Source organism: Pelodiscus sinensis, chromosome 2 (assembly GCF_052426305.1).
Source record: "Pelodiscus sinensis isolate ZL-2025 chromosome 2, ASM5242630v1, whole genome shotgun sequence".
NCBI classification, from domain to species: domain Eukaryota; kingdom Metazoa; phylum Chordata; order Testudines; family Trionychidae; genus Pelodiscus; species Pelodiscus sinensis.
Genome location: NC_143053.1, coordinates 14,242,992 through 14,255,242, shown reverse-complemented (window position 1 = coordinate 14,255,242; position 12,251 = coordinate 14,242,992). Strand labels below are relative to the sequence as shown.

General features: G+C 42.1%; 1 protein-coding gene across 6 annotated transcripts in view; it reads right to left on the bottom strand.

Annotated features, from left to right (window-relative positions):
* The window catches only part of ZFAT (zinc finger and AT-hook domain containing), a 254,589-nt gene that overhangs the window by 19,845 nt on the left and 222,493 nt on the right, over positions 1-12,251 (bottom strand). For all 6 annotated transcript variants that reach the window (XM_075920086.2, XM_075920084.2, XM_089776155.1 and 3 more), the window contains one exon: positions 6,571-6,709. In XM_075920086.2, the coding sequence (XP_075776201.2) occupies positions 6,571-6,709 (139 nt within the window). The remainder of the gene's footprint in view (positions 1-6,570; positions 6,710-12,251) is intronic.

Genomic DNA, 12,251 nt, shown 5'->3' with positions numbered 1-12,251 from the left:
GATTGAGCACCTCCTCATTCCCATTATGTATAATCCCAGCAGATAAAATAGACTTGGATGGTAAAACCAACATCTTTAGGTCTGGAGCCATTGCAGCCTTTGTGTCTGAATTTTGTATCCCCTTTTCCTTATACAGCCCCTGTTTGTTGGTCCTCGAAGTATGAAGCAAGGCCTTTAGTGGGGTGAAATGCTTTAATGAGTCGTGAAGTTCTCTGCCAAGTAGATGTTTGATCATTTAAAAAAAATAATCCTGGCAATGCTATAAATGTTCCCAAAGTTCGGCCCATATTTTGTTAATTAAGAAAACCCCAAAACCCTCCTTTAAAGCTGTTCTTCAGCATTGTCAGATTTCACAGCAGCACCTCCAATAAGATTATTCATTTTTCTGGGACTTCTGCAATACCAAGGTAAAACAAGGAGACCTCACAAAGTAAACTGCATTTTAACCTGAATATATTTGCTTCTGAGAGTTTGAACATTTTTAAAGTTTGCATGTAGGTATCTTTTCATTTTGATCTTTAAATGGATATATACTACATTATTTATAATCTGTCCTCACATCAGCACAACTAAAACACAGTATGACAATCATACAATTCTGATTTCTACATTAGATTTAAACAACTTTTTGTTTTTTTTTCTTATGAAAGTAATTTGGTCAAATATGAGAACTCAGATGCATGTAATTATGCAAACAATTATTTGTTGTCTCTGGATTTATTTTCAGTCACTAAACCACAACACAAATAGATTGAATACTACAGTGTATTGTATCAGGTGACCAGACTACACTAAATTAAATAAATATAAATATTCGGGGAGCTCCTGGTGCCTTCTTAAGTAATATACTGCCAGATGGCCTTCTAGACGTCATCATCCATTAACCTAGCAAACGATGGCTCCTGCTAGCGCTATCTAATTAAATGCTTGATGCGTATTCTGGTAGGCTGATTTCAAGTCAAGCACACATTGAACACAGTCTTGCATGAATAAAGTGATTAGATAGAGCATTCATCTTACAGAAATGGAAAGCCAGCATATGGTATTCTGCAAATGGGATGAAATTAAACTTTATATTTTGATAAAATAGAAGAAAATTTAGCCTAGCTGCTAGAGTCTTTTACTGACTCTTATTAATCCTCAAGGATGTTCTAATCTAAACAACGCTTAGTTCTGCAAAGAGTTCTGGGGACTAGAGCAGATGAAGTGTCAAGGTCCCTTACAGTCCTACAATCCTATACCACTCTTTCCCTCTTCCTGGCTATTATAATCTTTATCAAAATTTGCTGTCACAGCAGAGGATGTCTTTATAACTAAAGTGAAATTGTTTCTCTGTTAATGGGCATTACAGGCAGTCCCCGGGTTACGTACAAGATAGGGACTGTAGGTTTGTTCTTAAGTTGAATCTGTATGTAAATCAGAACTGGCGTCAGCCGCTGCTGAAACTGATCAGTTTCAACCTCAGCTGAATCTGGATGCCAGTTCTGACTTACATACAGATTCAACTTAAGAAACCCGGGCGTCACCAAGTCAGCTGCTTCTGAAACTGATCAGCGGCTGATTCCAGGAAGCCCGGGGCAGAGCAACTCTGCCTTGGGCTTCCTGTAGTCAGCCGCTGGTCAGTTTCAGCAGCGGCTGACTTGGGGACGCCTGGGGCAGATCAGCTGGGGTGCTGCTGGGTTGCTCCAGTAGCGCGGCTCCTCGGCGCTACTGGAGCAACCCAGCAGCACCCCAGCTGCTCTGCCCCAGGCGTCCCCAAGTCAGCCGCTGCTGAAACTGACCAGCAGCAGCTGAATCAGGACGCCTGGGGCAGAGCAGCTGGGGTGCTGCCGGGTTGGTCCAGAGCGGCGCTGCGGGACCAACCCGGCAGCCCCCAGCTGCTCTACCCCAGGGGTAGGCAAGAAAAGTCTGGTCTGCTGGGGGGGGCACTAGCTGCACCCCACTCCCCCCAGCAGACCAGGGAGACGGGGGTGGTGGGACCGCCCAAGTCCTCCATGGCTTTGCTCCGTCTCCCTGGTCTGCTGACCTGGGAGACGCGGAGCAAAGCCGCAGAGCACTCGGGCAGCGGGACAGTCCAGGCGCCCCGCGGCTGTCCCACTGCTGGCGTACTCCGAGGCTTTGCTCCCCATCTCCCTGGTCTGCTGGTCGGGAGACGGGGAGCAAAGCCATGGAGCATGCCCGCAGCGGGATAGCCCAAGTGCGCCTGGGCTGTCCCGCTGTGGGCGTGCTCCGAGGCTTTGCTCCCCATCTCCCTGGTCTGCTGGTCAGGAGACGGGGAGCAAAGCCTTGGAGCACGCCCGCAGCGGGACAGCCCAGGCGCGCTTGGGCTGTCCCGCTGCGGGCGTGCTCCAAGGCTTTGCTCCCGGTCTCCCTGCAGACCAGGGAGACGGGGAGCAGCTTTTCTCGCCCCGGAGGACGGGAGCGGTGGACCGCGGCGCATCTGGGTGTCCCACCGCTCCCATCCTCCAGGGCGAGAAAAGCCCCGTTCGTAACTGCGGATCCGACATAAGTCGGATCCGCATAACTCGAGGACTGCCTGTATATACCACACAGTACAAAAGCAAACTATCTTTAGTTCAAGTTAGGACAGAGAGACTCTCTGTTGCAAAACAGGGAAATACTTAGGACCTTTCTACATCTAAATTAAACTTGCTATAATACTATGCCACATTAATTAAAGCAGCAATCTTTGTCATTTTGACTAATTAAGGAACAACAAATGGAAATGCACAATCAAGCTGCTAATGTATAGCTGTTTGTCACTTAATTGGCATCAAAGCTCAAGAAAATTATTTTCTAACTCATTTCATTAAATATTTGAGTCAGATATAGAAAAGGTCAGCGAATGACATGCCTTCTTCACATTTGACATCAATATTGGTGTCTGTGATTTAATGTAATGTGATTTGAACTTCCATGGCACTTTCTATCACAGGATCTCAATGTGCTTTTCAAATAATTAATATCTCCCTGTGATAAGTATTATTAGTGTCTGTATTATTACAGTGGCAGCAACAGCGCCAAGTTGTGGTTGCATGATGCTCCACAAACACAAAAACAGAAAATCCCTATCCTATAAAGTCTACAAGACACATGAAAAAAGACAGATTACGGATGTGAGGAAAAAAGGGGAAAGAGACTTATCTGTTGTTTAGCCAAAAAAGGGATACGTGATTTATTCTGAGTCACAAAGAAAGTCTGAGGAAGTACTGGGGACAGAATCCATGTCTTCTGACTCCCAAGATCAGGAGATTTTCTCTATTTTGTGCTTTCCTTTTAACTAAGAAAGTGACAAAGGTTCCAAAAGCAATTAAAAAATATTAAAAACCATGTACAGCATATCACAAGCATACTCAACCCTAACCCTAACCCTAAGCTCTATGTTGTCTGTCACATATTGTTAAATATTATTTTTCCATAATTAAACATTTTTTGGGGAAAAATGGTTATAAGTTATATAATTACATACAGCTGAGGAGTGTGAAGGTTTCTGTTTCTGCCATTCACTGCTTCTATGAATTTCTAATAGCAAAATTCTAAAAGTAAAATACTGCTGTCTGTCACTCAGCTGTGTAATTGATTGAATGATCAGCACAACATCTCTTGTACTATATGGGAACTTTCAGAAGTCTTTGGGAAGAGTTTAATGGTCTACATGAAAATAATATTTCCAATTAAAGTATTTGTCAGATCTATAATATAGTCAGAAATCAAGGGGGGAAATAGTAGAGGGGTAACTCACATAATCCTGACCTATGTCGGGAGCAGAAAACAAGGGATACATGATAAAAGGAATGTGTGACAGTGTAGAGCATGGTACAATTAGAGATTTGCATTAATTATTTTTTCCTTTTTGCTTTATTCTTTTCAAACTTTTTTTCCATTTTTAAGGAAAACAACAAATATATTATATGAACCTTTTTTTTTCTTTTTTTTTTTTTTTACAAAAAAAGAAAATTTTCCAGAAATAATCTTCATACATATGCAAACAGTAAACTTCAACTTGGCAATGGCTAATAAAGGAGAAAGTGATTTTCTGTCCCAGAGGAAAAAAGTGAAATTCTATCTGTTTATGTGGCCCTCATCATTATATCTTTTTATTAATATACAACATTAATGAACTGCGTTCCTGGGGAGAAAGGTAATTACCCCAAATTTCATAATAGGGAACTGAGGCAGGATGTCCAGGGCAGAACCAGAGACCTGAAACCTGTTCTCCTAAGTCCCAGTCCAGTAACTTCACCATAAGGTTATTCTCCCTCAATTTTAATATTTTTTTTCCTTTTCTTGGATTGAAAAATAACTGATTTTCTATTCAGAAGTAAACTGATGTGGCTCTGAAATAATAGTTCATAGTGAATTCCTTTTTCACTCTGAGGCCAGTAAAGATGGTACATTAAATGTATTCAGAATCTGATACAATATTAGGCTTCTAACCAACATGAACATGCAGGCAGACTCAACTCCTAGGCCCATACAGATATTCATTGACATCAGTGGATTTCCACATAGGTGCAGGGGTCTGTCTGCATGGATGTATTTGCAGGATTGAGGTCTTATTTACTGTCCAAGTTAATAATAGCTTTGAAACAATTACCTAATCTGTCTATGGCAAAATTTGTAAAGTTACTAACAACAACTCCCTTCATCTCAGAAATTCACAAAGATCTACTTTTATTTATGACAAAATGGGAAAACAAAAAATGTAAAGTTAAGGTTAATTAAGGCTGACACTTCTTCCTTAATTTAATGCTACTGTATTTCCATTCCACAATTTATACCAAGTTAAAAGATGGAGTCTCAACTTTTAATTTTGAATATTTTTCCTTGTGTCACAATTTCAGTGCTATTTAAATGTGTTTTAGTATTTCTGATGGACAAGGATTCTTTGTAAAGAGAATAATTTGGAAATGCTTTTTAGAGATAATATGTTTGGAAGAAGTATGATTTTATTCCTTATCTTATATTTTGGCATTATTCTGGTATCTATTCTTTTGTAATAAAAAGGAAAATTTTTAAGTTCTTAAAAGGTATTTATTTAAAAATAAGCTTTGTATGTTCCATTCAAGATGGAAAAAAATAACTCAGAGGTTGTCAGAAATAAAATAAGAAATTTGAGTGTACCAAACAGCTCAGAACTTTCAACACGATAGTATTTAATTGAGTTTCCATTTTTCCCCTTCAGGAACCAGAACTGTACAAGCTTTGTGCTTCTGGAATTTCTAAATACACTTTATACTCAACAAGCTATCTGATTACACAGTCAGATTCTTCCCTTTGATCTATCTGCCAAGAGTACTACAGCAAAACCTCTCCTGGGAAATAGAAGACTTGTACCTTTCTGCTTTAGCAGCATATGGGTATGGCTGCTATGCAAAGAAAGAACTGTGGCTTCTAAATAAATACATTAACAACATGATGGCTATCAAATGTAATTAATCAGATAAGAGCAACTAGCTCTACTGACTTCTGTTTATAAAAGGAATGTAAGAAGTTAACTAAATGACTGACACTTTTAGAGTTAGAAAAATCAGCTATGAACAGAATTATCTCATGCTATAAACATAGATGTTTAACCACATTTCTCCCTCCCCTTGATTGTTGCTTTGGTTCTAAGGGTTTATCTTAAATGTCAGACATTTCCTACATTCTCCAATTTCTGGTTTATCTGATATCCCATAGCAAGGTACATAATGCAAACTGCAAGCAAGCAAGAGGCTAGGTTAATCACCTTTCACCAGTATTAGATGGCCATCAAAGATCATTAATTTCCACTCTGGAAACCAAGATTGTTGTCTGAGAATGGAATTGACTTTCCATTTTAAAGTCAAGGGTGCAGAGTCCATTTCTAAATGAAAACCAAGCATTTTTTACCCCACCTGCTTAGGGCAAGAGGGAGAAGTAGCTAACCCCCAACAGTTTCAAAGCAGTATACGGGGCTTTATCAATAAAATGGCCATTAAATGGAAAGAGATGCAAAGGCATAAAGGGCAGTGAGGCACTTGCACTGAAAATGAATGGGCCACAGGAACCTAATTCCAATTTGTGCCTTTGAAAATCTCTCCCTAAACTGATGGGAGATGAATGGTTAAAAATCTCATTCAATGCTTTGAATAGGTATTTTTACATGAGAGGCCAAAGCAACTTCCAGTCACAACAGATCTGCACTGTTTACCTTTCTTGGCTTGTTTATTGCGGGATTAATTTGGTGCCCACTAGTCTCAGTTCTCATCTCAGTATTAGCTCAATCTTTCAAAACTGATTGTAGAAATGTATCAGCTGATCACTCATTTGAAAAGAAATTAAAAAGACTGGGGTTGCTTACCTAAGAAAGGAGATGACTAAGAGGGGACCTGATAAAAGTATATAAAAATAGTGAATGCTGCAGGGAAGACAGAATTAGAATCAGTCAGAGAAATCATAATGAGGCCATTTAAGAACTAAGAAAATGAACTACTTTTTCACACATGTAATTACACTGTGCATCTCATTGCTCGGAGTTCACCTTACAATTAACTCCGCTTCAACAGTGAAAATAAACAGATGTGCTGCTTTTAATTGGAAATGTACCTTGTTGGATAAGAGCGTCGGTAGCAAGTTCACCAGTACCTACGTTAACATACTCTTCATTGGGATGCTTCCTGTTGTAATGTCTCTTCAGGGAACCCGATATATTGCAGGAATAATGGCAGTGTGCACAACGGAAAGGCTAGCAGAAAAAAAGAGAGTTACAATTGATCATACTTGCCTGCTTTCTGTAGAGATGGGTCTAAGGCCTATATTCAACCCATCTCCTGCTCACGTTTCTTTGGAAAACTTCCTACTATATCAGAGGTCTCAGTTTGGTGCCCTTTACTCAAACACCAGAGTCTCAGAATGGATGCAGGTGACCCTCTGGTACCCCTGCACGTGGTTTTCCCTAAGGGGTGATGTTGACAGGTAGGGAAAAAGACTCACAACTCAACCTTCTTGGTAAGAGCTGCAGCTTCTACTCTGGCACATAAGTGCTCCTCCAGGAAATGTCTTCTCTCCTCCTCCCTGCCTGGCAACGTTCCCTCTAATTTTTTCATCCATATGAAGAATACATTTTGTTTTATACCCTGAGGCATATGTGGATGTGGACCACCAGTAGAAATACATGCTGCCCGCTTTCGGTGCTTTGTTAATCAGCTGGGCGACATTTGAATCGCTGCTGGGTGGCTGCTCAAGCGCTCAGCTTAGAAGGAACATTGCTGCCTGGATTTCTGGAACTCTCTTTATATGGCTCCTTTCTCCACAAATGTGTTCTGCAGTGACTTAGGTCAGGTCTATAATAAGGGAGAAAGCTGACCTAAGATATGCAACTGAATATACTTCAGGTCGAGTTTCCACAGCGCCCCCACTCCGGGAGGTCGATGGGAGAGTTTCTCCCCTCTACTTCCGTTATCCTCACAACCTGGTGGAGTACTGGGTTCAACAGGGGTAGTGTCAACTATTGATTTAGTGGGTCCTTACTAGACCTGCTAAATCGAACCCATGGAGATCAATCTCCACAGCATCAATCTTCCGCTAAGTGGAGACAAGTCCTGAGGGGCAGAGCCTTCCTGGCTCCGTACTGCTCCAGTCTTTCCACTACAGTACCTCAGCTGTAGCGAGGGGGCTTGTAAACACCACAGCAGAGTCACAAAGGAAAAACTCTACGGAAATGTTATTTATCCCAACTTCCAATTATAGTACCCTAAAGTTAGGCAGATAAAATATTTAGGTAAATATTTGTACATACAAATCCCTATGTACGTGCCAGACATTAGGTACTCAATTTAGAAAATTAGATCCATTATTTCATATATATGCACCATGATGTTGAATATTAACTATTAGCTTTATAATATTTACAAAGACCGTGTACATGAAGGGTAGAAAGAGGCCAGTAACAAACCAACATTATACATATACATTTACAAAGCAGGTGGGGAAATGTCAAGTAAACCTTGTCAGAAAACGGAAATACTACAATTTTTTTTGAAGAGGCAAACAAAGGCAGACAATTTCTAAATGCATCTTCTCTTTCTATGGAAATGATTTAGCATGCTGACTGAACTTTTTCCCCCAATATTTAAAATTTTAAACCAGTGCTTAAAAGATTTAAATATATTAATGCTGATGAGGGTCTTCTAATGGGTATCATTACCGGCTCCACCTTGAATATTTCATGTTATTTTGAAACTAAAACAAATTAAAATCCTTCTCCAATAGTAGCACAGGATATATAGGTCAAAAATTCAATTTGTCATTACATACTAATTAGCAATGGATCAAATCTATTTGATCTGTGACACAGTGGCACACAGAGAACAGAGCTTTCACCTGTATTTCTCTATGTAATTAAAAAGAGCTCTCAGAATAGTCTGCCCTCTGCAGTAAATGATTTCAATTGTGTGTTTGCTGTGCTAATTATGCTAATCAGCCTGTCAAAAGTATGCAAAGTAAACAACCATCTCTTTAAATTTGGGTCAACTACTCCAAACTTGTCTAAGGTAACCAATAGTATGGATGGAAAGTGATGTCATCTTCTGAAACTTGACAAGCAATTAATTATAATTAATTACAGTATTCATCTCAGTAGGGAATATGAAAAGCTACGTATCTGAAGGGATGGGAGTGCAAGGAAGACAGACACACACCCACATGCTATCTCAAGTAGGGAATTTTTCTAAATACAGGCAGTCCCCGAGTTACGTGGATCAGACTTACGGTGCCTCTGGTCTGCTGGGGACCGTCTCCAGCAGACCAGGGACTCGGGGAGCAAAGCCGCTGCGGCGGCAGGGTGCCGCGCCTCTGAGGCTTTGCCAGAGCAAAGCCTCAGAGGCGCAGCACCCCGTCGCCGCTGAGGCTTTGCTCCCCGTGTCCCTGGTCTGCTGGGGGGGGGGGGGGCGGTGCAGCTAGTGCTCCGCCCCCCCCCTCCCCCCAGCAGACCAGGCTTTTGCTGTGGACCCTGGGGTAGAGCAGCTGGGGTGCTGCCGGGTTGGTCCTGCAGGGACCTACCTGGCAGCCCAGCTGTTCTGTCCCAGGCTCGAGATTCAGCCGCTGTTGAAACTGATCAGTGGCTGATTCCAGGAAGCTGGGGGCAGAGCAATTCTGCCTCCAGCTTCCTGTAGTCAGCCTCTGGTCAGTTTCAGCAGCAGCGGCTGAATCTGGAGCCAGTTCCGACTTACATACAAATTCAACTTAAGAACAAACCTATAGTCCCTATCTTGTACGTAACCCGGGGACTGCCTGTACTCCTCCTGTTTTCATTGTCTGTAACTTGCCAATCGCTTTATCAGGATTAGCAACATTAGGAGACAAAATAGAGAAAGAAGGGTTGGTGATAGCTTGAGGAGTTTCTGAACACAGTGTTGATGGATCAGTTCTAATGTGAGGTTTCATAACATAGTTTTTAAATCAGCAGCTGTACTATGCTATGGTTCCCAATAGAGCAAGCTCTGCGTGACACTGTTGCGAAAAAAGCAAACATGATCCTGGGATGCATCAACAGGAGTGTTGTGAACAAGACATGAGAAGTCATTCTTCCGCTCTACTCTGCGCTGATTAGGCCTCAGTTGGAGTATTGTGTCCAGTTCTGGGCATCACATTTCAAGAAAGATGTGGAGAAATCAGAGAAGGTCCAGAGAAGATCAACAAGAATGATTAAAGGTCTAGAGAACATGGCCTATGAAGGAAGACTGAAAGAATTAGGCTTATTTAGTTTGTAAAGGAGAAGACTGAGAGGGGACATGATAGCAGTTTTCAGGTATCTAAAACGGTGTCACAAGGAGGGAGAAAAATAGTTTTCCTTAGCCTCTGAGTATAGGACAAGAAGCAGTGGGTTTAACATGCAGCAAGGAAGGTTTAGGTTGGACATTAGGAAAAACTTCCTAACTGCCAGGGTGGTGAAACACTGGAATAAGTTGCCTAAGCAGGTTGTGGAATCTCCCTCTCTGGAGATATTAAGAGCAGGTTAGATTGACATCTATCAGGGATGGTCTAGAGACGGTACTGGGTCCTTCCATGAGGGCAGGGGACTGGACTCGACAACCTCTTGAGGTCCCTTCCAGTTCTAGTGTTCTATGATTGAGCTGGTTTGAGCAATGGTGGCAAATATAATATTTCCTTACCAAACAAAGGACCAGAGAGAAACAAAAGACTGCAGTGAATAAGAATTCCGCTGCCTATGACAAAAGACGAAGAAATTTTGATCTTTAAGAATCAGTACAGTGTCCATCTGAGAATCTGACTGCTCACTAGAGTCCAATACCTGACTGACAGCAGATTAGTAAACATATAGAAAAATAATTCTAATCGACTGGGTAATTCTGATTTGCATATTCAAAGGGACTGAATAAGTTCACAGAACCATTTTCCAGGATGTGCCTGGAATTCGACAGTTTTTCATAAAATAGAATCGGAGGGGTCTGGTAGAATGAATAGTTACACTGTGGAATGACCACAGTGGGGCAAGCAAGCACCCCAGCCCCAGGGAGCAGCTGTTGGCCTCTGTGCGATCCCCTCCTCCCAGGCAGGCTCTGAGGAGCACTAGCAGGAGGCCTGCATCCTCCCCCATCCCAGTCCAGGAAGCACCAGCGGGAGGCCTGTGTGGCCCCCCTGCCACTCCCAGACCAAGGAGCACCAGTGGATGACTTCTGTGCTCCCTGCTTCCGGGTGAAGCTGGTGGTCAGGATGTGTGGCTTCCCAAGACCTAGACAAGCCCCTGGGTGAAGCCAGAAGCTGGGATGTGAATGTCCTGCCCATTCCAGACGGCACCGGGAAAAAGCCGGTAGCCGCGGTGTGTGGCACCTCCAATGTCCTGGGCTGTACCCAGCCAATGCTGGGTAAGTCTTCTAGTATCTAATATATCCAAAAAATGAGTTAAAAGTCATTTCTGGTACATTTGCACACAATCCCTTTGCTAACTGCTTGAGTTTTACAGTCACATTCTCCTATGGTTTTAAAAGTTGTTTGCTCTCCGTTTGTTGTGAGAAAAATCCACATGGACAACAGAAGAAACTGATTACAGCTCTGCAACTGGATGCACATAGTATCTGCTGTGAAGTGAAACAGGTTTGGAATTTTTTTCTAACAGTCTGCTAGACCGCAGTAAAAATATTCTGTTATTCTGTAATTTGAATAAAGTTTTGTTGAGGGGAAAACTTTGCAGGATGTAGAAATCAATATTATTGTTCCTTTAATTAAAAGAAGCACTAATATTACAGAGACCTTTGGCAAGTATACTGTTAAAATAATTTTAATATTTAACTTTACAAAAGAAGGAACTATACAGTATCACGCTGGCTACTCAAACTAAACACTGAAGTGACAGACAGGAAAAATCCACTAAACATTTTTCTTTTCAAATGATCTAATTATATGTTTTGTTCTCTGTGTACAGAGGATGAAAAGCAATATTTGCTTTTATTTGCCTACGTTGCCTGAATGTAGCCTACAATCATAAAACTGTCCAGTACTTTGGCACATTACATGGCATCAAATCGTTCTGTTCTAAAAGATTTGGCATGAAAACTTCAAAAAGAATATTCACAACTCATCAATTTCCCTTCTTATTTTACTGATACAGTAAAACTCCAGTGGTCCAGCATCCAATGGTCTGGCACTCCTGATGGTCCGGCACCATCTGGAACCCGGAAGTGCTCCGGGCAGCCAGACAATTGGAGCTGCTCTGCCCTCGGCTTCCACCATTCAGCCGCTGCTGAAACTGACCAGCGGACCAGCGGCTGACTCGGAGAAGCCGGGGGCAGAGCAGCTCTGCCTCGGGCTTCTCAGTCAGCCGCTGGTCAGTTTCAGCAGCGGCTGACTCAGGGACGCCCGGGGCAGAGCAGCTGGGGTGCTGCTGGGTTGGTTCCGCAGCGTCGAGGGGCGCATCCTCTGCACTCCATCCCAGACCCCTTATAGCCCCCCCTTCCGATAGTCTGGCATATCTAATAATCCGGCACCCCTCTGGGTCGTAAAGGTGCCGGATTATCGGAAGTTTACTGTATGTACACTATTTCCTGAGTATGGAGAAAGGAGTGAATAGCCAAGGAATGCTTGACGTACGTGTTATATCTTTTCTTTTTAAATGATGTAAATGTGCCCTAAAAATTCCATAAAACACACAAAATTATTGCTTCCCGCCACCCCCTATTTACAAACTACCATTATGCTGCTACCAAAAGAGATATTTGGCTCTATCATAATTGGCTTTAAAAATAACAAATCCTTATTAGGATTGTGAC